At 40.2% G+C, this 26,801-nt stretch overlaps 1 protein-coding gene across 2 annotated transcripts; it reads left to right on the plus strand.

Moving 5' to 3' along the window:
- Positions 1-14,444: 14,444 nt before the first annotated feature.
- On the plus strand, positions 14,445-21,586 carry LOC128646007 (mucin-17-like). 2 transcript variants are annotated; one of them, XM_053699394.1, is made up of 3 exons: positions 14,445-16,332; positions 18,832-18,992; positions 19,781-19,941. In XM_053699394.1, exons 1-3 carry the CDS (start codon positions 14,484-14,486, stop codon positions 19,796-19,798), a joined length of 2,028 nt encoding a protein of 675 aa, XP_053555369.1. In that variant the 5' UTR covers positions 14,445-14,483; the 3' UTR covers positions 19,799-19,941. The 2 variants fall into 2 exon arrangements, with proteins under 2 accessions (XP_053555369.1, XP_053555368.1); XM_053699393.1 differs by lacking the exon at positions 18,832-18,992 and having other exon boundaries at positions 19,781-21,586.
- The last annotated feature ends 5,215 nt before the right edge of the window (positions 21,587-26,801 follow it).

Consider the following 26,801-nt stretch of genomic DNA (forward strand, 5'->3'; position numbering starts at 1 on the left):
AGATTACGAGTTTTGCGTTATGGCTGGCTTGCTAATTACTTGCAAGTTATTTCCACTGCTCACCTTTAATAGCGCTGCTATTACAGGTTTGCAAAAAACGGCTTGTGTGGGCGATATGGTCGCGTTGAACTCCATGCTTCACCCAAATACAAGCAGTGTTTTGACGTGCTCATGCACGATTTCCCTATAGACATCAATGGGGAGAACCGGCTAAAAAAAGCCTAAAACCTGCAATCGCGGAGTAGGAGTTAACCGCTTGTTCAGGTGTGTCTCCTGATAATGTAACTTCCCCTTTAAATATGTACTATATATGAGTTTGATATGCAGCCTTTTAAGTTAGATTGGAGGAAAATACCAGGAATATAATCTCCCAAAACAGAGTAAGGCACAATAATATGGTAAGCAGAATAGTGTAGCAATAATTCCTTAGTTATACCAGGCAGGCGATAAACAGTTAATGCAGTGAAAGCACAAACATAGAGAAGCTACATTTGATTTAGGCAGGTTGTTAGTACAAGCAAGCTGAATAGGCAGTCTGATTTTACAAGCAAGCTGAAACAATTCTGAGCAGGTTACTCACAGTGTCCAGTTACCAAGTTAAGATGTTGTTAGCAGAACAGACAGGAGAGAAAACACCTTACCAGATTCAGTTCTTTAGGAGAGGTGAGAGTTACCAGAGTCTGCAGCTGAGAGCGGGTTGAGAAGCAAGATGCAGGGAAAACAATGTCCCCAGTTAGTGCAAGGAAAGTCTTTAGTTGTAACGGAGTGCTTCAGAGCTGGAGAAGGAGATTAGCAAACTTCTTCAATAAACCAGCAATGAAGCAGAGGAAGTGGGGCATTTTATGCAAAACGGGAAATGAGGTAACTGCTTTATTAAGGTGGACATGTAATAATAAGAGAATGCCTTCTTATGGTGGAAATGAACATGAAATACTCCCCCTGAAAAGACACCTCAAGGAAGGTGTCATGGTGCAGGGCGGTCTGGGTTCCGATGGTGGAAGAGGGACACCGAACGTTCAGCAGAAAGGTTGGAAGCGGGTTCCCACGAATCCTCAGATGAATCAAATCCAGCCCATTGCACCAAATATTGTAGAGATCAGTGGTGCCGTCTAGAGTCCAGAATCGACTGCACCTCATATTCAGGATCTGGTTGGGGTGGAGACGCTGGATGGACTAGGTCCGGAGTGGATGGGTGACATGGTTTTATCAATGAGACATGGAATGTAGGATGAATACGGTATTGTGGAGGCAGTTGTAACGTTACAGTCATGGGGTTGTTTATCGCCACTATGCTGAAGGGTCCTATGAATAATTTGTTTAGTTTTCTGTTAGTGTTTGGTATTCTGAGGTTTTTTGTAGCCAACCAAACCATTTGGCCAACTGTATATACAGGATGGGGCCTGTGTCGGAGATCATAATACTTCTTTTGAGTTGCTTGAGATTGTTTAATATTGTCCTGAATGATGGTGAAGGTCTGGTTAATGGTGTTGACTAGGTCATTAACTTGGAGGTTGCGAGAATCAGAAGTCGAGAAAGGGTGAAAGTGTGGATGCATACCTGAGTTGATGTAGAAGGGAGAGAATCCAGTGGAGGTATTGGAGGTAATCACAACACACTCACTTGCAGGGAGAGGAGGAATCAGCAGACATAAGAAATCCACAAAATCGAAGAGGTAAAAAACGGCTTTATTGGTGACAAGGTAAAAACAAAATAGAGCCTTAGCTCATGATCGCAATCCGGGGTCACAGAACAGCAATGGCAGACATGTTTCGTGTGGTTCCTCCACACTTGATCACTGCTGATTTTTGCTAGTTCCTTGACCTGTTTTAAAAGCACAAGACATTCAACAATTAATCAATTACAGAAAAAGTTAAAAACAATGAAGTTAACCCCTTCTTGCCCTGATGTGATTGTGTGTATTTTTACTCCTAGAAGGCTAATACATATACCTAACCTGAACAATAAACTGAGGTATTGGAGGTGTTGTTATACTCAAATTCTACAAAACTGAGATATTCAGCCCAGGAATCCTGCTTGTGGGAACAGAAACAGCGGAGATACTGTTCGAGCCATTGATTTGTCTTTTCACATTGCCCATTCGTTTGTGGGTGGTAAGCTGTTGACAAGTTTTGTTGCATGTGTAGAGCAGTGCAAAGAGACCTCCAAAATTTCGATGTGAACTGACTTCCCCGATCACTTAGGACAGCTGTTGGAACACCATGTAGTCATACAATTTCCTTGAGGAACAGGTCTGCTGTTTTCTGTGCGGTGGGTAGAGATTTCATAGGGAAGAAATGAGCCATCTTGGAGAATAAATCGACAACAACATATATTACAGTAAAGCCTGATGAGTTCGGGAGGTCCACAATGAAATCCATGGAAACAGAGTACCATGGTCTTTCAGGAACCGACAGTGGTTGTAGTAAGCCTAGTGGCTTTTTGTGTGAAAGTTTCGATGTGGAGCAGGTTATGCATGAGGTAACATACCTTTTCACTGACTTCCTCATAGCTGGCCACCAAAAGGATCTTTGTAGTATGTTGTATGTCTTGTGAATGCCAAGGTGACCTGCTAGAGATGAATCATGTGAAAGGCTTAGGACCTTATTGCATAGAACATAGTGGAACATACGTCTTAATTCCGTAGTAATAAATACCTTGTGAATCAGGACTTAGAAGTTCATAAGGCAGGGTGGCATCCTGTTGCTGTTGTGTCAACATTTCTTGTTGATACTGTGTCAGGAAGGCGAGAATATTGGAACCAGGCACTACTGTGGAGGGTTGTGGTATACAGGTGAGTTTGTAATCTTTTTTGTGAGAGGGCGTCTGCCTTCCCATTCTTTGTCCCTGGCCGGTATGTAATGGTGTAATTGAACCTAGAGAAGTACAAGTTCCAGCGTAATTGTCGGGCAGATAGAGTTCGGTTTGTTTGGAGGTACTGTAGATTTTTGTGGTCTGTAAAAATAGTAATAGGGTGTTCCGCAATACATGCATAAGTTAAGGGATCTGCGCCTGGATCTTTCTTGGGCAGACAGTGGTCCCTTTATGAAACCTATGTCCATAGGAGTGAGTGGGTATGTTAGATATATATGTCACGGCTAAGTAGTAGTTAACCGCTTGTTCAGGTGTGTCTCCTGATAATGTTACTTCCCCTTTAAATATGTAATATATATGAGTTTGATATGTAGCCTTTTAAGTTAGATTGGAGGAAAATATCAGGGATATAATCTCCCAAAACAGAGTAAGGCACAATAATATGGTAAGCAGAATAGTGTAGCAATAATTCCTTAGTTATACCAGGCAGGCGATAAACAGTTAATGCAGTGAAAGCACAAACAGAGAGAAGCTACATTTGATTTAGTCAGGTTGTTAGTACAAGCAAGCTGAATAGGCAGTCTGATTTTACAAGCAAGCTGAAACAATTCTGAGCAGGTTACTCACAGTGTCCGGTTACAAAGTTAAGATTTTGTTAGCAGAACAGACAGGAGAGAAAACACCTTACCAGATTCAGTTCTTTAGGAGAGGTGAGAGTTACCAGAGTCTTCAGCTGAGAGCGGGTTGAGAAGCAAGATGCAGGGAAAACAGTCCCCAGTTAGTTAGGAAAGTCTTTAGTTGTAACAGAGTGCTTCAGAGCTGGAGAAGGAGATTAGCAAACTTCTTCAATAAACCAGCACTGAAGCATAGGAAGTGGGGCATTTTATGCAAAACAGGAAATGAGGTAACTGCTTTGTTAAGGTGGACATGTAATAATAAGAGAATAACTTCTTAAGATGGAAATGAACATGACAAACCCTAACACCCCCTAACTTTAATATAATTAAAATACATCTAAATAAAAAACATACTATTAATAACTAACTAATTCCTATTTAAAACTAAATACTTAACTGTAAAACAAACCCTAGCTAGCTACTATATAACTAATAGTTACATTCTATGTATCTTAGGTTTTATTTTTATTTCACAGGTAAGTTTGTATTTATTTTAACTAGGTAGACTAGTTAGTAAATAGTTATTAACCATTTACTAGCTACCTAGTTAAATAAATACAAAGTTACCTATAAAATAAAACCTAACCTGAGTTACACTAACACCTAACATTACAATAAAATTAAATACATTGTTGCAATCATCCAATAGGATTGAGCTTTCATCCTATTGGCTGATCCAATCAGCCAATAGGATTGAGCTCTCATTCTATTGGCTGTTCCAATCAGCCAATAGGATGAAAGCTCAATCCTATTGGCTGATTGCAACAGCCAATAGGATTTTTCCCCCTTAATTCCTGTTGGCTGATAGAATTCTATCAGCCAATCGGAATGTAAGGGACACCATCCCATCGGGAGAAGAGGAAGCTCCGCGCAGGATGTCTTGAAGATGGACCCGCTCCGCGCCGGATGGATGAAGATAGAAGATACCGTCTGGATGAAGACTTCTGCCCGCTTGGATGAAGACTTCTGCTGGATTCGATGAGGACTTCTGCCCGCTTGGATGAAGTCTTCTGCCGCCTGGATGAGGATGGATATCCGGTCTTCAAAAACTGTAAGTGGATCGTCGGTGGTTAGTGTTAGGTTTTTTTAAGGGTTTATTGGGTGGGTTTTATTTTTAGATTAGGGTTTTAGGCAATGTAAAAGAGCTAAATGCCCTTTTAAGGGCAATGCCCATCCAAATGCCCTTTTCAGGGCAATGGGGAGCTTAGGTTTATTTAGGTAGGATTTTATTTGGGGGGTTTGGTTGTGTGGGTGGTGGGTTTTACTGTTGGGGGGTTGTTTTACAGGTTTTTACAGGTAAAAGAGCTGATTTCTTTTGGGCAATTCCCCGCAAAAGGCCCTTTTAAGGGCCATTGGCAGTTTAGTGTAGGCTAGGGTTTTTTTTTTATTTTGGGTGGGCTTTTTTATTTTGATAGGGCTATTAGATTAGAAGTAATTCGTTTTTATTTTTGATCATTTCTTTTTTTATTTTGTGTAATTTAGTTTTTATTATTTTTTTGTAATTTAGATAAATGTATTTTGTTAATTTAATTTTATTGTAATGTTAGGTGTTAGTGTAACTCAGGTTAGGTTTTATTTTACAGGTAACTTTGTATTTATTTTAACTAGGTAGCTAGTAAATAGTTTGTATTTATTTTAACTAGGTAGACTAGTTAGTAAATAGTTATTAACTTACCTGTGAAATAAAAATAACACCTAAGTTAACTACAATGTAACTATTAGTTATATTGTAGCTAGCTTAGGGTTTATTTTACAGGTATGTTTGTATTTATTTTTAAATAGGAATCAGTTAGTAATTAATAGTAGGTTTTATTTAGATTTATTTTAATTATATTTAAGTTAGGGGGTGTTAGGGTTACGTTAGGGTTAGGTCTAAGAGTTAATAGGTTTATTATAGCGGCAGTGGGGGTGGATGGCTGATTAAGGGTTAATAATATTTAAATAGTGTTTGCGATGAGGGAGGGGGGCGGTTTAGGGGTGAATAATTTATTATAGCGCCGACGATGTCGGGGAGCGGCAAAATAGGGGTTAATACATTTTTTAAGTGGTGGCAATGTCCGGAGCGGTAGATTAGGGGTTAATCATTTTATTTTATTATTTGCGATGCGGGAGGGCCTCAGTTTAGGGGTTAATAGATAGTTTATGGGTGTTAGTGTACTTTTTAACACTTAAGTTATGAGTTTTATGCTACAGCTTTGTAGCATAAAACTCATAACTACTGACTTTCAGATGGCGGTATGAATCTTGTGGTTATAGGGTGTACTGCTCACTTTTTGGCCTCCCAGGCAAAACTCGTAATACCGGCGCTATGGAAGTCCCATTGAAAAAGGACTTTTTTAAAAGTGCGGTACTGACATTGCGTGACGACCAAAAAAGTGTGCGGTACACCTATACCTGCAAGACTTGTATTAGCTGCATTAGGGAAAAAGCAGCGTTATACTCATAACGCAAAACTCGTAATCTAGCTGACTGTCTCCTTATGTCTTCATAGAACATAGCTGATGGTTGTCAAAAAAAATAAATTCCAAAATCAAGTACAATCAGTCAATGGAACAAATTCAAGTTTAAATTGCAGTAACACATGAAAAAAAAAAAGAGAAACCATCTATAAAAGAAGAGTCAACATTTTAATAGAGATGTTAAAAGAATATAAGCTAGATAAAATAAGATATATTAAAAATAATTGATTTTTTATTTATTTTGCCAAAAGTTTGTTTAAAATGTAGTTTATCTTTTTAATAAAAATCCAACATTCAGATAACACCTTAATAAAGTTATAAGCATTAGAAAAACATGATGGTGTAAAAACAGCCAATAAACTATAAAAGCAAGCAATCATAGTTTATAATGCAGTCACATGTGGTTTATATTGTACAATAAGTTACATAAATGATAGTGCTTAAAAAGACTACAGATTTGATTGGATGTTTAAACAGCAAAGGCAGTTGCCCACCAGTAACCTTAACTACTCAATGATCGTCTCACACCATCACCAATGTATGGTCTTCAAAATAAGTCAACCATCTATTGTAAAGCGATCCCCTCAGCATTACAATAATCATCATTTCTATATGTGACTATATGGTCTCCTCTGCCTTTATAATGTGTTTTCCTTTCTTGTACAAATATAATAAATATTTATTATAAGTTTAGATTTCCCGTTCATCTGCTAAGCAGCATAATTAAAGAAAAAAACTTATTCTCACTTCCAAAAATTGTAACTCTTTTATTTTTTAATAAGATTATTTGATTAAAAAAACATTTGCTAGATTAAGTGGAGTGCAACATATAGGTCAGGGTATGTTATTCTTATTGCTATAGTTTTCTGAATTAATTAAAAGAATACTTTTAACATATGAAAAGTGTTGATCTAAAATTCCCAGTTTACCTAATATGCTCATATACAAATGTCACTCATATTGTTTAACACTTATCATAAAGACCTTCATACCAAACTGCCAAACACACACGCCGCCTCCATTACCCATTTAATTAAAAGGGCTGTGAATAAATATGCACTGAATTAAACTAAAGTTTTGGATGTTTATCTCTTTTTGATGATTAATATGTGTTTTGTTCAACATCAACATATGGCAAGAGTGGAAAAAAGCTAAGTTTTAAGAATTTTGGTATAGGAAAAGCACAGAAAATAAGTGAATGTCTACTGTTTTGTTTATTTAATTTGCTTGATTAAAAGATATAACTTAAGCGAGTGGATTTTTTATAATATTTATTTTTAATTATAATTGATAATTAATGTAATTTCTGGACATCCATTCATAGGTAACTGTAAATTCTTCACCTAGTTTAGTGGGTATAATGTTTGCAGTTTATAGGTTTTGTGGATAAATTGGACCCTCATCATTTTAAGTTACATTTTAAGTGGAGTAGATCCATATTACCCTTAGATAGATATGTTGTGAATTCTATGGTAAATATATGAGATTATTTATGCTCTATTTAAAATATTTTTGGGATGAGTATTACAATTTAGCACTCCCGCTTTCACATTAACTTAGCTAGAAGTAAGCTTTTTGTATGCGCCGGGTAGCACGCATATTACAAGTTGAAAGTCAATTTTTTTCGTGTGCATGCTAACTTGAAGTGCGCAAATTCCAAATTTTAAATATCGTAACATATTCCCCCATAGATAACAATAGAGCATGAAAAGTGGAAAAAAACCTAATACTTTGACTTGCGATCAAACCCGATCACATTTTCTCAAGTGCGCTAACCCAACATAAAATATTAATATTTCATATCTATATATATATATACTGTATATATGTATATATATATATATATATATATATATATATGCAGTATATATACAGTATATATATATATATATATATATATATATAATTAAATATAGGTATAGATATATACTAATAAATATAGGAATATCTATTGGAATGTGAAATATTTACTTTAAAAAAATTAAACCTTTAGAAAATACGAATATTGCATAAATACGCTTTTATATGTTTTTAGCTACTTGACTGCAAAGGGATCCAATGCAATTATATATATATCATAAGCCCACTGATCGGAATTCGCTACTCAGGGCAGACAGCTGCCATCCCCCGGCATTGTTGAAGGGTATTGTCAAGTCACAATGTATTAGAACTATGAGAAATAATTCTAACATTGAAACAGGGGTCTCCCAACTGATTGGAGTGGGTGAGAGGTTCCGCTCGAGAGGGTATAAGGCAGCCGTGATTCAAGAATCTGTGGAAGCTGTATCTACCTTGACACAAGCGGAACTGATACAACCAAAACCTAGACGTGATACTACAGATAAGTTGATTATGTCGACCACATTTACTCCTACAACGAAGGGCACTGGCAGGATTCTACGCCAATACTGGCCCATTTTGGCTTCAGATCCAAAACTTACGTTCACTCATAACCTAAGTCCCATGGTGGGCTACAAGAGGGGCACTAACCTCAAAGATCTGTTAATGAGGACTGATCCTAAAGCAAGCTACGACACAGGCACTAAAAGAAACATCAGGGGATCATACCGATATTTAGGTTGCACTACATGCAGTGGCCTTATTGGCACTAAGGTTTTCCACCATCCACATACTAACCGGTCCTTCAAGATTAGACACTCCATAACATGCACTACGACGCACGTAGTGTATCTTCTGTTTTGCCCATGCTCGAGGTTTTATGTTGGCAAGACGTCAGGAACATTACGCGAAAGGATGGCTAATCACAGATATTCCTTAAGGACCGCCATCAAGGAAGGAACTTCTGAGCAGCCTGTGGCGCGACATTGCGCGAATGAGGGACATTCGGTCTCCTCGATACGGTATATATTGATAGACCATATACCTCCGTTGGAACGAGGTGGAGACCGCAACAAACTGCTTCTGAAATGTGAAGCACAGTGGATGTTCCGCCTAGGGACCATTATACCTGGAGGCTTGAATTCCATGCCAGACTTTAAAAACCTAGTATAGTGTGCTACCGACTTCGGGTACAACCGGGGTGGCATGGTGGCTCTGAGTTGCACTCCGCGGTGTCCCCTCTTGTTGAGGGGGGTTCCCCGCATTGTTCTCTCAGCACTATGGATTGGGATCGTTATGATTCCAGTACATGATGTGGAAGCCTGGCCTACCTGTGTTAATTACTCACATCTGCACCTAAAATCTTAATAGTCTGGGCAATATGGAACTCTGTGTAAAATATACGATAATAATTGCTGCATGTGGTCTTTACCTTAAATTTACAATTTTTCATTATGTTTGAAAAGTATTTATCAATTGATATTAAGTGCAAGGTATACTCTCTATCATAGACATATGACCCTGATGTGGGTTAGGCATATATTCTCGAATGAACCCCACAATTTACATTGGGATGTTAGCTGGCTAACATCTATTAGATATATTGGACAAATAACATGTCTATACTCGATCTAACTAATATATTAAATGACAGACATAACCAGTCCAGTTTCTTAGGTAGCCTATCTGCCGTCAAACTTATGAGTACATTTAGCCATTGATATGGTTTATATATATCATCTATCTTACAAAGTACTTAGCCTTAGATACAATATAGATATAATGTATTGACGGCGATACCACACCTGGTCCCAAGGTGGACAGAGGCGTGCATTGCATACAAAGGTTTAAATCCGTCACATTAGCCCTCCCATTTATTCCAGTGATTGTAATTAGTTCAGCTTTATCCCAGCTCATATCCATCACTTGTAAGTCTATAACGAAGTTTGGAAGTATTCATTAATACATTATAAATATTGGGGAGGGGATACTAATGGCCCAGCAATGTAATCCTATTCGATTTTGTTTTTAATTTTCTTTGATATGTTTCACCTTGGGGATTAGGGATTTACTATATCCCATCTCAAAATTTAAATATATAGAGTTTGTAGTATTTACTTTACATGTATGTATGTATTTCAGCAGCCGTCCATTGTTGTCTCTATGGCAACGGTTGCTATAACAGTAGATACACACACCACACAGTTTGACACGATAAATGGAGTATATTAACAAGATTGTTAGTTTTAAGCACTTATCACTCCACACTGACACATGATGTGTATTACCTGGAAGCTAAACAGGTTTTTGTGTGTTTTTTGTTCATTTAGAGATTTGTTAAATAACTGCACTATATTCGTAAATTGCACTAAACCGGAAGTGATGTTTTTTGAACTTCCGGTATTAGCCAAGACGGTGGAACGCATTATGCGTTCCACTGCCGATAATTTCGCCGCGAAAGCTGGGGGAGATATGAGGTTTGTGATTGGTACACTTTTGCTGTAAAACACTATAAAATGTTTGATTATTATCACTGTTTTATGCTGATAAAGGGTTTGTAACATCCCGAAAACGTTCCACAATAAAAATTGAAAAAAAGACCTGAGAGTGCAAACGTCTGTTCCTATATATATATATATATATATATATATATATATATATATATATATATATATATATTTAAATATAGGTATAGATATATACTAATAAATATAGGAATATCTATTGGAATGTGAAATATTTACTTTAAAAAAATAAAATTAAACCTTTAGAAAATACGAATATTGCATAAATACGCTTTTACATGTTTTTAGCTACTTGACTGCAAAGGGATCCAATGCAATTATATATATATATATATATATATATATATATATATATATTAAGGATGGAAAAATGTTTCTAAAAATTCGAAATTTAAAACAAATTTTTATACATTCGTTCGTTCGAATCGAATTTCGAATGTTTATATAACATTCTAACATTCTATTTTCGAATTTTCATTTTCAAATTTTTCAATAAAATTTGAAAATATTCGTTCGAATAATAGAATGTTTAGCTATGTATTCATTCAATTTCGAAATGTAATATTCGAATTCGAATGTGACATTTGAAATTGAATGTGACATTCAAATTTGAAATAGTATTTCTAGTCTACAACTGTGTTTAATAAATTTAATATTCGAATTCGAATGCTACATTCGAATTCGAATGTCACATTCAAATTTGAAATAGTATTTCTAGTCTAATACTGTGTTTTAAATGTGATATTCGATTCGAATGTGATATTCGATTTGAATGTGACATTCAAATTCGAAATAGTATTTCTAGTCTATTTCTAGTCTAATACTGTGCTTTATAAATGTAATATTCGAATTCGAATGTGACATTCGATTCGAATGTGATATTCGATTCGAATGTGACATTCAAAATAGTGTTTCTAGTCTACAATTGTGTTTTATAAAAGTAATATTCAAATTCGAATGTGATATTCGAATGTAACATTCTATTATGTAAATCGAATTTCTACAATAACTTTCGTCTAACATTCGAATTCGGATATAAACACATTCGCCCATCCCTACTGGTATATATATATATATATATATATATATATACTGTATATATACACAAACATGTATTTATGTGTTTATATGTGTATACATGTCTGTAATACATAAATACATATGTACACACATATATACTGTACATACACACACACATATATATATATATATATATATATATATATATTAAAAAAAAAAATATATATATATATATATATATATATATATACACACACACACATACACATATATTTGAGCTCATAACTTTTTATTGCAATTTTTTAAAAATATTTTTATCTCAATGAATGTTAAATTCAATTTGTAATACGCGCGCTTCTTATGACATGCAATAAACCTCTTGCCTGCAACTGCGCGCTACTCATAATATAGCCCTATGTTATTATGGTTTGTGTTTTCAAGGCTCACGTGTTAAGAAATTTAAATGTTTTAGGATAGAAATATGTGTCAAAAGTGAAGGGGGGATAATATGAATGTAAATACTATTCAGAGAGGTGTTTCTCAGGTGTTAGTAAGTTAGAAAATTAGCTGAACAGTGAAGTCAGCATTTTAAGAGTTGTAAGTGTTCTCAATGGCTGTAATGCAATTGAGTTTGGAATTCTAATAATTCAATTGAAATATTTGCTTAATTATTAAATGTGTTGGGCACTTTTGACTAAGGAATAATTCAGATTTATTCAGCCAGAACTTCTTTATTTGATCCATGTGGGAAAGCTAAAATAAATACATTAAAAGAAAAAAAAAAACAAAACATTGCATTTTAGAGTAAAAGAAGGACCACAGCAGGCTAAACTAATCTTGTAAATATAAAAGGATTATAGAAAATGAGCCTGAAGCATAATTACTGAATGCTATGACAGATACACTTGTTATAACGATACCTATACATGTGTAAGGTCAAACAATATGCAAATAGCAGATGTAAAATTAGCAACATGCATTACCTTGAAAGAATAATAGCATAAAACTATTTAATTCATTTCAAAATATTCACTCATTGGCTAGAAATAAATAATGCCATTCTTAATAATGCTGATACCCACAGTTTGAGATTACAGTAGGCCTATGTGCAGTAAACTAAGGAGTTACACTTCAGACCTGTAGAACACAATGGGTTAGATTATGAATGGAGCGCAAAATTGCACTTACTCAATAGCGATATTTGCGCTCCACCTGTAATACCTGCATATACGCAAATGTGTGTTGGTATTATAGGTAAAGCGCAATGCGAAGACTGTATTTTGAGGGCAATTGGGGGACATTTTATAAATTGACTATAAGTCTGATCTCTGGTTAATTTTTGGAGTGCTAATTGCTCGTTATTTAACGTGCACCTGTAAATGGGCAAATTGAGACTGCAGCGTTTACCTCATGTTGAATGTAACTTTCTAGGTGACATAATACATTTTATACATTTCGTTGCTATAGCTGATCACATTTAAAGAGATATGGACTCAAAATTAACATGCTATTACTGATAGTGTGCAATTTAAAGAAAAAAAACATTCTAAATTATTTGCTGAAAAACAGAATAGAACACAACAGGAAGCACACAAAGGTCATATGTCATATAATAGTATGTATAGTAAACCAGGGGTGTATTATGGCCTAGGCCAATAATTCCGGTGCCTAGGGCAGCAGATTTGGGATGGGCAGCACATCTGTCCTATCCTCTCTCTAAAAGCCAGCATACAGTACAGTGAGCAATAAAGTGCAGGCTTTTACAGAGAAGACAAGGCACGTGCACTGATTAAGGTCGCTCTTCCCTGGTAGTGCTCCTTTAAACCGTTGCTTCATTAAGAGCCGCTGGCTTTTTTGCAGTGGAAGCATTCTTGGTGAGAAACTTGCCTGGGGATATGGTTACAAGGTGAGGCTGGAGGAGAAGACCTTGTGCCGATATGCTGCCTCCCCTTATCAGCTGTGGTGGGTCTGCGAGCGCAGTGCTTATTGCAGGTCTTAGCAGCTAACAGACTGGATGTGTCTGTGCACTGCTTAGATCAGCTTGTGATGTCTAATCATAAACTCTCAGCGCTAATGTGTGTTAGTTGCTAATAGCTAGCTTTCTCTGCATTCATGTGATGTCTAATCATAAACTCTAAGCGCTAATGTGTGTTAGCTACTAATAGCTAGCTTTCTCTGCATTCATGTGATGTCTAATCATAAACTCTAAGTGCTAATGTGTGTTAGCTACTAATAGCTAGTTTTCTCTGCATTCATGTGATGTCTAATCATAAACTCTAAGTGCTAATGTGTGTTAGCTACTAATAGCTAGTTTTCTCTGAATTCATGTGATGTCTAATCATAAACTCTCAGTGCTAATGTGTGTTAGCTACTAATAGCTAGTTTTCTCTGAATTCATGTGATGTCTAATCATAAACTCTCAGTGCTAATGTGTGTTAGCTACTAATAGCTAGCTTTCTCTGCATTCATGTGATGTCTAATCATAAACTCTAAGCGCTAATGTGTGTTAGCTACTAATAGCTAGCTTTCTCTTCATTCATGTGATGTCTAATCATAAACTCTCAGCGCTAATGTGTGTTAGCTACTAATAGCTAGCTTTCTCTGCATTCATGTGATGTCTAATCATAAACTCTCAGTGCTAATGTATGTTAGCTACTAATAGCTAGCTTTCTCTGCATTCATGTGATGTCTAATCATAAACTCTCAGCGCTAATGTGTGTTAGCTACTAATAGCTAGCTTTCTCTGCATTCATGTGATGTCTAATCATAAACTCTCAGCGCTAATGTGTGTTAGCTACTAATAGCTAGCTTTCTCTGCATTCATGTGATGTCTAATCATAAACTCTCAGTTCTAATGTATGTTAGCTACTAATAGCTAGCTTTCTCTGCATTCATGTGATGTCTAATCATAAACTCTCAGTGCTAAATGCAGTGTAGGGCTTAGTATAAGCCTGGAGCAGTCTAAGGGTTAAGGCTGTAGGAGAGTGGGTTAGAAGAGAGAGGGAAGGTGCTGGGTGCAACATTGTTGCAATTTAGGGTAGGCCCCTCCTTACCAGTAGATAAGCCAAGTTCTCCCTTGCAACTTCCTCTTCTTCTCCGGATCCTGGCTGAAGCAGTTTTTTCTTAGCAGTTCTGTCATCACCAGTGCAGCTATGCATCGTTCCAGGCGTTCGACTCTGCCTCCCAGACGTTACCAGTCGGAACAGGAACCTCCTGCACCTGCAAAAGAAAAAATAAAGATAAGTGTTCAATCTATTTCTGAGGATGATTTAGATATCATTCCCCCAACTCAATATACTACTGTTGTGTCAGCCCAGGTTCATAATGTGGAAGAGCAGGGACCTATTGATATTGAGTTAGCTCAGGAATCCCCCAGACCTCAAGCATTGCAGACCCAGCAGGCTAATTTACCCCTTGATAGTGTACAGGCCTCATTTTTAAGTGCTGTACCCCCTGCTGCTATGTCAGCAGTTTCTGACCTATTGAAAAACATAATATCCGCTATGGCTGCAGCCTCCCCAGGGCCCAGTGTGACACCAGCTGTTTTCCCTCCTGATCCTTCTAGTCAGGATCCGGATCCTGCTTTAACTACCCCCAGCAGGCATCGCCCTTTCACACCTCTCATTGAGGCACCACACGTGGCAACACGCGGTCCCCAGCCCGGCCGGAACATGGCCCCTGTAACGGCCCCTCAGCCCTCAACACCCGGACTTGCCCCTGGTCGCACCATACCCGAGGCCCATGCCATCCCAGGGCCTATGCTGCTCCCCCCGGGGCCTAGCGATCTCCTTCGCCAGCCGCGTGGTCCGGGTCCGACTTCCGGTGTCAACGCCATGTTAGTGACGTCACCGGAAGCGGACATCGGCACTTCCGGCTTGGCAGATTCCCGCGCGGTCACAAGGACATCGGCTCCCGGGGCAACGCCACTCGCAGGTGAGCACCGAGAGCCGTCCTTGGCCGTTGGCGGGTTATCAGTGGGGGGTCAGAGGGGCATTAACAGCGCAAGCAAACTGCGCAAGCGAACGGCACATTTGAACGTTAATCCTCAGGGGCATCAAAGGGGTCGCTCCATCATAAGAGGTAGTACCAGGCAGATAGCCAGTGATAGGGGTAGGGGGACACGCAGAGTTAACCCTTCCAGGGCAATGAGGCCATTACAGTTTATACAAATGGGAGATAACGCAAATGCCGTTCAGCAGGCCGCTCCCGATGTTATTAACCCACACAGGGCTGATAGTGGTTTAGTGCAAGCGGCCGCTCAGCCGCATGATATTGTGTCTAATAATAGCCTGCATGTGAATCAAGGCAATGTTCAAAGTATGCATGTTAATCAAAACATTGAGCATCATTTACCGTCTCATCATTTACCATCCCCCATTGGTGTGAATGCGGCTTTGAATGGTGTGAACGTACAAGCAGCTCCTCAGGGATATAATACACCCCTGGTTGGCATACATAATGCGAATGTGCAATCTTTAAGCCAGCTACAACATCCCATTATGTTAGGCATACAAGGAGTACAACCCCTTGATCAGGGTATCCACTCCCCCATTGCAGCCACGCAGGGCGCTCATGCACACTCATTAAACCATGCACAATCAATAAGCCAGGCATGCCATAACCCTATTGTAGACCAGCAGGGTGTGAATGCTCAGACATCTGCGAATGGACAGTCAGTGAGTCAGGGATTTCATACACCACTTCATATAGCTCATCCACCCCTTGCTACTGATAATCCAGACACATCCATTGGGCAAAGTGCTCGCCAAATTCTTTCTCTTTTGCAGGGGGCAATTGGATCACAAAGTGCAGCAAAAACACGGACCAACACTGCCACAGTCATGAGTGGGGCGGATGCAGAAGTTCCAAGCAGCATTACAGCAGGAGCAGCAGCCACCACTTCCACTGCACAGCAAGGGTCTTCAGGACTCGCCCTCCAAAACCAGCCAGCAGGCCAGCCCGTTTCCAGCATGGGTCAGGGACCTCCTGCCATTAGTCACGGTGAGAATGCTTTATTTACACACAATGACCATTCTTCCTCTGACTCATCCTCTTCTGACTCAGGGTCTGAGACTGACTCTTCCTTGGGTTTACAAGGGGCAGGTCAGAAGAAAATGTTTAGAATGATTAAGAAAATTTTAAAGAGGGGGGTCAAGCCAGATACTAAGCAGGACAGCGCCAGTAACACCGCCCCGCAAACCCCATCTACAGAGGTGCCAGCTGAACCTCTCCCTACCAGGGCCATCTCCGAAAGGCGAGCAGCCCTTTACGGGGACGCAAGCCCAGGAAAAATATACTCATTGCATAGACACCTGCGCAAAAAGGTGGTCAGTAGAATCCACCGTGGAAAATATGTTAATATCTTTGACCTTTCGGTGGAGGCGTATAGGCAGAGAGAGAGGAGCGATGAGGGAACAGGGCCTAAAAAATTTAAACGCCCAGACACTTTTGATGAGTGGCTCCAGTGCTTCAGGGTTTTTTCCTCCTGTTATATCGAAAAGTACCCCTCCCAGAGTTTGCCTATCCTAAAATACACGGACACTATTCACTGGATTCAGCGTAATCACAGTGAAGGTGTGTGGAGGGAATATGATGCTGAGTTCAGGAGGAAAATGGCAGGAAATCCTTCCCTGACTTTTGACTCTACTGATAACCAGTTGTGGCAGCGAATGGACCCAAAAGGGGGTGCACCCGCTGCTGCAACTTCAACTCAGCAATCAGCGCAGCAGTCCTTTCGCAATACCAGAAGCAGGAAACAGGGGGGAACCTGCTGGCCCTTCCAGGACAAAAAATGCGAAAAGGGTAGCGCATGCACCTTCAGACATGTCTGCAGGTACTGCTCTGGTCCACACCCTGGCAGTGACTGCATCAAGCGAAGGGACCAGACCAATAAGCCCCCTTCAGCAAACTTGGGCCAGAAAGGCGGAAACGCCAATTAATGTACATGCCATGGCACCATGGTTGTGGGCTTACCCAGACCAGGCGGCGGCACGTATGTTATGGGAGGGTTTTTCATTTGGTTTTCATATCCCCACATTTAGGCAAATCAAGGGTAAGAGATTTAATAGGAACCTTATTTCAGCATACCAACACCCCCAAGTGGTGAGGGATAAAATTAATAAAGAAGTGACTTTAGGGCGAATGGCGGGCCCCTTTGCTGCCCCACCTTTACCTGATTTGGTCATTTCCCCGTTGGGGGTGGTTCCCAAGAAAGAGCCAGGGAAGTTTCGCCTCATTCAGCACCTGTCGTACCCAAAAGGTAGCTCAGTCAATGATGCCATTGACCCCCAACTCAGCTCGGTGCGCTATCAATCCTTTGATAGCGCACTAGACCTGGTCAGGAGGGCGGGTCATGGTGCTCTATTGGCAAAACTAGACATTGAGTCGGCATTTAGGCTTCTTCCACTCCACCCCTCAGTTTTCCATCTAATGGGTTGTAAGTTTGCAGGTGTGTACTACGTGGATCGCTGCCTGCCCATGGGCTGCTCTTTGTCATGCGCCTTGTTTGAGGCGTTCAGTAGTTTCCTTCATTGGGTCGTAGCTTCAGAAGTGGGCAGCGATCCCATAGCACACTACCTGGACGATTTTCTCATTGTAGGGAGAGCAGGCTCCGATGATTGTTTATCCACAATGAACATCATGCGCAGCGTCATGAGACATTTCGGGGTGCCCCTAGCAGAGGACAAAACGCAAGGCCCCGCGTCCTGTTTAGTTTTCCTGGGAATCGAAATCGACACCCAGGCTCGGCTCTGTAGGTTGCCACCTGATAAAGTTCAGGGCATGCTTGAGGCGGTCAGAGCGGCAGTCTCTAATGCAGTTATTTCCCTGAAACAGTTACAATCCCTGTTAGGTTTGCTTAATTTCGCTTGCAGAGTTATCCCCATGGGTCGGGTTTTTAACCGTAGACTGGAAAGACAGCTTAGTGGTAGGTCAAACCCGAAATCAAAGATAACCCTAGGGAGTGAATTGCTGGCTGACCTGGTAGTCTGGGAACAGTTTCTCACTCGATTTAACGGGATTCGGGTCTGGCGTACCCCTCCCATGTCTAGCCAGTTACTGCACCTTTTCACTGACGCAGCTGGATCGCACGGTTACGGGGCCTATTTCCAGGGAGAGTGGAGCGCGGAGCCCTGGCCGGAGTCCTGGGCCCCGGCGGGCCTTACTCGAAACCTGACTCTCCTGGAGCTATTCCCCGTGGTCTTGGCGGTCGAGCTGTGGGGTGGGAAGTTGTCGAACGGGACTGTTGTGTTCTGGACAGACAACATCAGTGTGGTCTTTGCGATCAATAACTTGTCAGCCACCTCAGCAAAGGTCATTACCTTGCTGCGCCACCTGGTGTTGCGCTGTCTGGACCTTAACATCCAGTTCCAGGCCCGTCATGTCCCGGGCGTCGACAATGTTGTAGCTGACGCCCTGTCACGATTCGAATGGGCGACATTTCGCAAGTTAGCCCCCACAGCTGCAGCCGTGGGCTTACGCTGTCCTGATTTCCTTTGGCAGCTCGTCCTTCCTGGATAGCCTTACTGCCGTTGGTCCGCTCCTCCTTAGCACCATCCACTTGGCACGCCTATGCCCGCATGTGGTCTGAATGGGACGATTTCTGTGCGTCCAGGGGAGCCGACGCTGCTCAGGGGTCTAGGGACAACTTACATGATTGGCTGGTGAGTTTGCATGCCTCTGGGGCCCGTCAGGGGGCAATACAGTCTAAATTGGCCGCCCTCTCATTTTTCTATAGGGCATTAGCCATTCCTGACCCAACCAATTCCTTTTTTATTAGGCAGGTGATCAAGGGTTGGGGCAGATCGCAGCAGCGGAAAATAGACACGCGCGAACCCATCACCCGCGACCGCCTGGAGCGTTTGCTCTTGGCGCTCGACGTGGTCTGTAGATCAGATTTTGAAGCCCTACTCTTCAAAACTGCGTTTAATCTGGCCTTTGCCGCCGCTCTTAGAGTTAGTGAGGTAGTAGCACCCTCCAAGCAGGCGTCTGGGGCAGGTATACAATTGCAACATGTTAGAGCTGCCCCTGATTCCTTACTTCTTTTTCTGCCGCGATCAAAGACAGATCAGGAGGGTAAGGGAACCTGGATCCCCGTTCACCCTCAGGTGAACAGCGCATGCTGCCCGGTTAACTGCGTTAATCTTTACCTGGCTCAAAGGCCGCCTGGCCCGGGGCAATTCCTGGTCCATGCGGACGGCAGATCCCTTTCCAAATTTCAGTTCGGTAGGGTCCTAAAATTGGCGGCAGTCCAGGCGGGGCTGGACGCTAGCAGACTTGCCCCGCACTCTTTTCGCATAGGGGCCGCGACTAACGCTGCGCAAGCGGGCTCCTCGTGCGAGGACATAAAACGTATTGGGCGTTGGCGGTCCAATTGTTTCAGAACCTATGTCCGTCCAATTGTTTAATGTTTAGATGTTAATTCAGGATACTAAAATGTTTGTCTCCACAGGCACTACCCCCGGGGTGAAGCGAATCTGGATTGTGGGCCACTCCTTTGTCCACTGGGCCTCCCTACGCTGTGCGTCCCTCCCATTTGGCCAATCCCTAGGTCTCCCTACCAACAAGGCATCCGTTAGGTGGTTGGGTGATAGGGGGATGTGCTGGCCCCAATTAGCAGGAACCATATCCGAGGCCCTGGTACGCTGGGGGAAGCCTCACATTATTATTCTTCACCTAGGGGGTAACGATGTGGGGGCCATACCAGTTTTACAGTTGATTAAGGTTATGCAGGCAGACATTGGGTGGCTAAGAGTACGCATCCCGGGGGTCATGATAGGGTGGTCCCATATAATACCCCGTCTCCACTGGAGGCATATGTCGGCCCATACGGCGGCATACCGGGTTAGGAAGAAGATCAATGCGTCTGTAGCGAAAACCGTCACTGGGTCAGGTGGCTTCGTGGTACGGCACGAAGCCATTTCGGCTGATAGAACCGAGCTATATAGAAGGGATAAAGTTCACCTTTCTGATGTGGGGCTGGATTTATTCATAGGGGACATTCAGAGAGCTCTGTTACCCCTCCTGTAAATCGGGTTGTGGGTTGGCGGCAAGGGTACCATTAAAATGCTTCCTTGTGGCGGGAGATCCTCGGTCCGGTTGCGCAGGAGAAGGTCGCTAGGGGTGAGTGATGGCCAGACTTCCGGGGAGGAGGGTAGGCCCTCACGTGCACGTGACGGTAACCCTCCTTCCTCCCTTTTGAGGGATGGTCACGTGATCTCTGCAACCCCTCAGCGTCATCTCCTTAGGGCAGAGAACCCTCTGCTGCTGTTCCCGTTGGGCCGGTGATCTCCTGCTGTTCTGGGTAGCTGATCTCTATGCCGCCATATATATTTTCAGTTCTATCAGTTCTATCTAGTTTGTTAGGTTAATAAAATTTTATGGCCTGTGACGGTCACAAAATTTTTCCCATAAAAGTTTGTCTGTGGTTATTTCGCACTACATTCTCATGTACATAGTTATTTAATTAAGTTATGTTAAATCCTCTCCTCTGTGAAGAAGGATCCGGTAAGCATTTAATCCCTTAATGCAGTGTAGGGCTTAGTATAAGCCTGGAGCAGTCTAAGGGTTAAGGCTGTAGGAGAGTGGGTTAGAAGAGAGAGGGAAGGTGCTGGGTGCAACATTGTTGCAATTTAGGGTAGGCCCCTCCTTACCAGTAGATAAGCCAAGTTCTCCCTTGCAACTTCCTCTTCTTCTCCGGATCCTGGCTGAAGCAGTTTTTTCCCTCCCTCCCTTCCCCTTTTGTAATGTTTTAATGATGTGTATTTTCGACGGCACCTTAATGGCAGGGCTATGGCTACTCACCCTAGGCCCAATAAGCCATTACTGTAGGATATGGATCTCCTCTCCCTGTTATGCGGTTTACACGGCTTGGTAACAGGGAATCCTTATCTAGGTGGAAGATCTTCTTTCACCCTGGCGGCGGGAGATCCTCGGTCCGGTTGCGCAGGAGAAGGTCGCTAGGGGTGAGTGATGGCCAGACTTCCGGGGAGGAGGGTAGGCCCTCACGTGCACGTGACGGTAACCCTCCTTCCTCCCTTTTGAGGGATGGTCACGTGATCTCTGCAACCCCTCAGCGTCATCTCCTTAGGGCAGAGAACCCTCTGCTGCTGTTCCCGTTGGGCCGGTGATCTCCTGCTGTTCTGGGTAGCTGATCTCTATGCCGCCATATATATTTTCAGTTCTATCAGTTCTATCTAGTTTGTTAGGTTAATAAAATTTTATGGCCTGTGACGGTCACAAAATTTTTCCCATAAAAGTTTGTCTGTGGTTATTTCGCACTACATTCTCATGTACATAGTTATTTAATTAAGTTATGTTAAATCCTCTCCTCTGTGAAGAAGGATCCGGTAAGCATTTAATCCCTTATGTATGTTAGCTACTAGTAATAGCTAGCTTTCTCTGAATTCATGTGATGTCTAATCATAAACTCTCAGCGCTAATGTATGTTAACTACTAATAGCTAGCTTTCTCTGCATTCATGTGATGTCTAATCATAAACTCTCAGTGCTAATGTATGTTAGCTACTAATAGTTAGCTTTCTCTGCATTCATGAACCCATGGAGTAAATAGGCAACGGACACTTAAAAAGTTTTATTACTTGAATGATGGTAATTACTGTATGTTGTTGCATTTAAAGGGCAGTGATTGTTTCAAAGTGTATTCTTCTTTCCCTCCCTTCCTCTCTCCATTCTTTCCCTTTCTCCCTTCCTCCTTGCTCCCTTCTTTCGCTCCTTTCTTTCCCTCACCACTTGTATCTTCTCTCTCTCTCTCTCTCTCTCTCTGTCCCTTCCTGCTTTCTTTTCCCTTCCTATTTCCCACTCCCCTTCTTTTCTCTCCCTTCTCTCAGGGAGAAAATGATATGAGATGCATGCAATTCAACCCACCTGTATGCAATTGTTTTGCTAGCCAATATTCTTTTTAGCTATTAAAAAAACAAAAAAACATTATACACAATGACCCAATTAAAAATGAAGTGGAAAAAAGGCATAAAACCTTTGAGGGGGAGCAGTAGAATTTTGAGTGCCTAGGGCAGCACAAAACATAAATACGCCACTGTAGTAAAAACAATGTTTTCATTTCAATTTTAACACTCATATTTAAAAACCTTCAGTTAGATTACAAGTTATGCGCCCTATAGGGAAATAAATGAACGCAACAAAAGTTGTGTTATTTAACCCCCTATAGCACTGCCATTACAAGTTTTCAAACAGCCGGGTAGTGCGTGTTATATGGTTGCATTGAGCTCCATACCGCACAAAATACAAGAGCTGTTTTGACGTGCTCGTGCATGCTTCCACCATAGACATCAATGGGGAGAGTGGATCAGAAAAAAGCCTAACACCTGCGATCACGGAATGAAAAGCTCCGTAAGGCAGCCCCATTAATGTCTATGGGGAAAATAAAAGTTACGTTTAAACCTAACACCCTAACATAAACCCCGAGTCTAAACACCCCTAATCTGCTGCCACGGCATCGAGACATAGAGCTAAACTAAAGTTACAATTATTAACTAAATAATACCTATTTTAAACTAAATACATACTTACCTGTGAAATAAAATGTAAGCTAGCTACAATATAACTAATAGTTATATTGTAGCTAGCTTAGGTTTTATTTTTATTTCACAGGTAAGTTTGTATTTATTTTAACTAGGTAGACTAGTTAATAAATAGTTATTAACTATTTAATAACTACCTAGTTAAAATAAATACAAACTTACCTGTGAAATAAAACCTAAGTTGCCTTACACTAAAACCTAACATTACAAAAATTAAAAAAAAACTCAAAAATTACAAAAAATAAAAAACTACCATTTCAAAAAATAACAAACAAAATAATACAAAACAATAAAAATTATTCCTATTCTAATACCCTTTAAAAAAAACACCCCAAAATAACCCCCCCACACTAATCTATAATAAATTACCAAGGGCCCTTAAAAGGGTCTTTTGTGGGGCATTATTGCCTTAAAGTTAACAGCTCTTTTGCTACAAAACAAAATAAACACCCCCTAACAGTATACAAACCCCCACCCCCAAACCCACAAAATAAAAATAAAGTAAAACCTAATCTACCCGTTGCCCTGAAAAGGGCATTTGTATGGGCATTGCCCTTAAAAGAGCATTTAGCTCTTTTGCTGCCCAAGCCATAATATAAAAATAAAACCCACCCGAAGCAAAAAAAATAATTTACACAAAATAACAAACAAATGATCAAAAATAATAAAAAATATTCCTATTCTAATTCCCATTTAAAAAAAAAAAAAACACTTCAAAATAAAAACCTAATCTAGAATAAACTAACAATAGCCCTTGAAAGGGTCTTTTGTAGGGCATTGCCCTAAGTTAAACAGCTCTTTTACCTGAAGAAAAAAATGACAAAGACCCACTAACATTACAAACCCCCAACCCCAAACCCACAAAATAAAAAAAACTATCTAAAAAAAATAAAAAAAACTATCTAAAAAAAATAAGCTACCCATTGCCCTTAAAAGGGCATTTAGCTTGTTTAGGAATAGCCTAAACCCTAAACTAAAAAAAAAAAACCCTTAAAAAAACCTATCACTAACCTCCGACGATCCACTTACAGTTTTTGAAGTCCTGCTTGACCGATCTTCATCCAAGCGGCGAAGTCCTCATCCAGGCGGCGATAAGTCTTCATCCAGGTACAACAAAAATGATTATAAATGAACAGTGCGCCAACAAATACAGTGCTAAAAATTATTAACCATATAGATACATATAAAATATACTCTTTCACAAATGTGGAAATAAAAGTCAATGGTAATGATATAAAAGTGAAAGTTCAGATGTCTTAGCTTAGTACCGCTAAGTAAATATTACTTGGTGAGACCTAGGGGGTCAGAATACTCCCTCAGGCTCTGTCAGATGATGGCTTGCGGCTTCTTCAATACTTTTGCTGGTGTCCCAAAAGAACAAAATCTGTAGAAATATAGAATGGAAAAGAAGGCGCCACCATAGTGTACGATCAATGTGTACAAACAAGCTTCAGATGCGCATGAAAAACTGGTACTTACAAGCTCCTTGACACTTGAGAAGTGTCACAAACGCCTTCTGGAACTTTATGAGTCGTCCAGCTAACTCCCACCACCGTCCTTGTTGACCCGTTCTATGGGGTATTCAGATGGATGCCGGATAACTTGCTCTCCCGATAACAATCTGCTTACTCAGGATACAATCTTTAGTTGGAGATAGCCAAACCCGGTCGGCTCTTGTGTGCAGTTAGGACCGTATAGTGCCGTAAACAGCAAACTCCAAAATATATGTACAAAACTGCTACAATTTAATAAAATAAAGTTCGTGGATCCAACGTCTTATAAAACTTGACTTTATTTTATAATATAACACAACGTTTCTCGGTCTTGAATGACCGTTTCATCAGGTGCCTGGATGAGGACTTCGCAGCCTGGATGAAGATAGAAAAGGCCGTCTGGATGAAGACTTCTCGCGCCTGGATGAAGATCGTTCAAGCTGGACTTCAAAAACTGTAAGTGGATCGTCGGGGGTTAGTGATAGGTTTTTTTAAGGGTTTTTTTGGGTGTTTTTTTTTTTTTAGATTAGGGTTTGTTCAGCAAAAGAGCTAAATGCCCTTTTAAGGGCAATGCCCATAGAAATGCCCTTTTCAGGGCAATGGGTATATTAGGTTTTTTTAGAAATAGTTTTTTTATTTTGGGGGATTGGTTGGGTGGTGGGTTTTATTGATGGGGGAAAAGAGCTGATATCTTTGGGGCAATGCCCCACAAAAGGCCCTTTTAAAGGGACCCTAAACACCTTCTGGTTTCTCATATTAAGTTTTTTTTTTAATAAAATAGTTACTGATTTGCATCTTTATTGTGTTTTTCCTTTTTTTTTATTACCCTTTTAATATTTATTTCTGTTTCAAATACTTACCTAAACCACCGCCTATTAAAAGTAATGATCGCCGCCATCTTGTAACGCACGTTACAGCTGATGCCTGTCACGTAATGTGCGCACCCATTTCCACTACCGCAAATACAAAGAGAGCAGTCTCCACAAAATCTATGAGGCTCGTACTCAGCAACCTTGTGAACGAGCTTCATACATTCAGTGGAGCCGATGTTACTGATTGACAGCTGTGTTAGAAGACCGGCTTGTCAGAATTTACTTTCTCTGAAGCTAGCTGTAAGAATCTAGGGAGAAAAGGGTAATTTGCAGCAACATAAAACTTATACTGCAGTGCTTGGCTGTCTCTGTCTGGTCGTTTATCCCTGTTGTGTACGGAACAGGACTACATTCTTTGGCTGACCTTTCCCTACCCCTAACAAAAGTCAAACAAAGCTTTCCCTACAGTATCTGCTCTGATCTTCCTAATGCCTATTCCCTATCACATGCGAGCACAGAGAGTGTGAGCTGCCAGGCAGAGCCGCAAATCACAGCCTAGGAATGCAACAGATTTGCATAACGTCCGATCAGCAAACACTCTGACAGGCTTGAACGGAGGGGAGGGGGGGCTTGCAGAGAAAGGTGAGGGGTAAGAAGGGCGGCACACAGCTTATTGTTTCAGAATTCAGACAGCAGATGATTAGGACACAGCAGTTGCCTCGCTGGGCGACAGATCCCTAACCCATCCCTCTTTCCCTTGCACCACAAGAACTAATTTTCCCTTCTCACCAGAGGGAGAAAATATTTTAAATGTGCACAAATAACATACATAAATTAAACTTGAAATAATAAATGTAATTGTATTAGCTATATAGCAATCAATAGCTGATGCTGCTTAAAAATCTATTATTGTGCAAAAAAAAAAAAAGCTAAAGATAATCCCTGCAAATGTTATAGCAGCAGAAGTTTTTTAAATGTAAAAAAAATAAAAAATAGGAACACCTATAATAAAAAAAAATGTAATTTGCATTTTAAAAACTAAAACGGCATTATGACTAAAAAAAAACAAAAAACCCTAATGACAAGTGTTTAATGTCCCTTTAAGGGCTATTGGTAGTTTATTGTAGGCTAGGGTTTTTTTTTTATTTTGGGTCGGCTTTTTTATTTTGATAGGGCTATTAGATAAGCTTTAATTCTTATTTATTTTTGATAATTTCGTTTGTTATTTTTCGTAATTTAGTGTTTGTTATTTTTTGTATTTTAGTCTTATTTTTTAGTAATTAGATACTTTGTAATTTTTAGAGTAGTGTTAGGATTCTTTTAATGTGCAATATAGTTTTATTTAATTGGTAGTTAGTTTAATTTTAGTTTAATAATTATATTAGTTTAATTGTTATGCTAAAAATAAATACACAGAGCGCCTCCTAAAAGGCTAAGACACTAGTAGTGACAAGATTATTTAAATAAAAAATATATTGAAATTCTATAAGGGTATATAAAATGTTTTATAAGCTACTTATAGCTAAAATATACAAATAAGATACAAAAGTGGATCCACTTAAAATTAACAATAAAATATGCATATATCTATATAAAAAACAATACAAT

This window comes from Bombina bombina, chromosome 1 (genome assembly GCF_027579735.1).
Source record: "Bombina bombina isolate aBomBom1 chromosome 1, aBomBom1.pri, whole genome shotgun sequence".
In the NCBI taxonomy this organism is placed as follows: domain Eukaryota; kingdom Metazoa; phylum Chordata; class Amphibia; order Anura; family Bombinatoridae; genus Bombina; species Bombina bombina.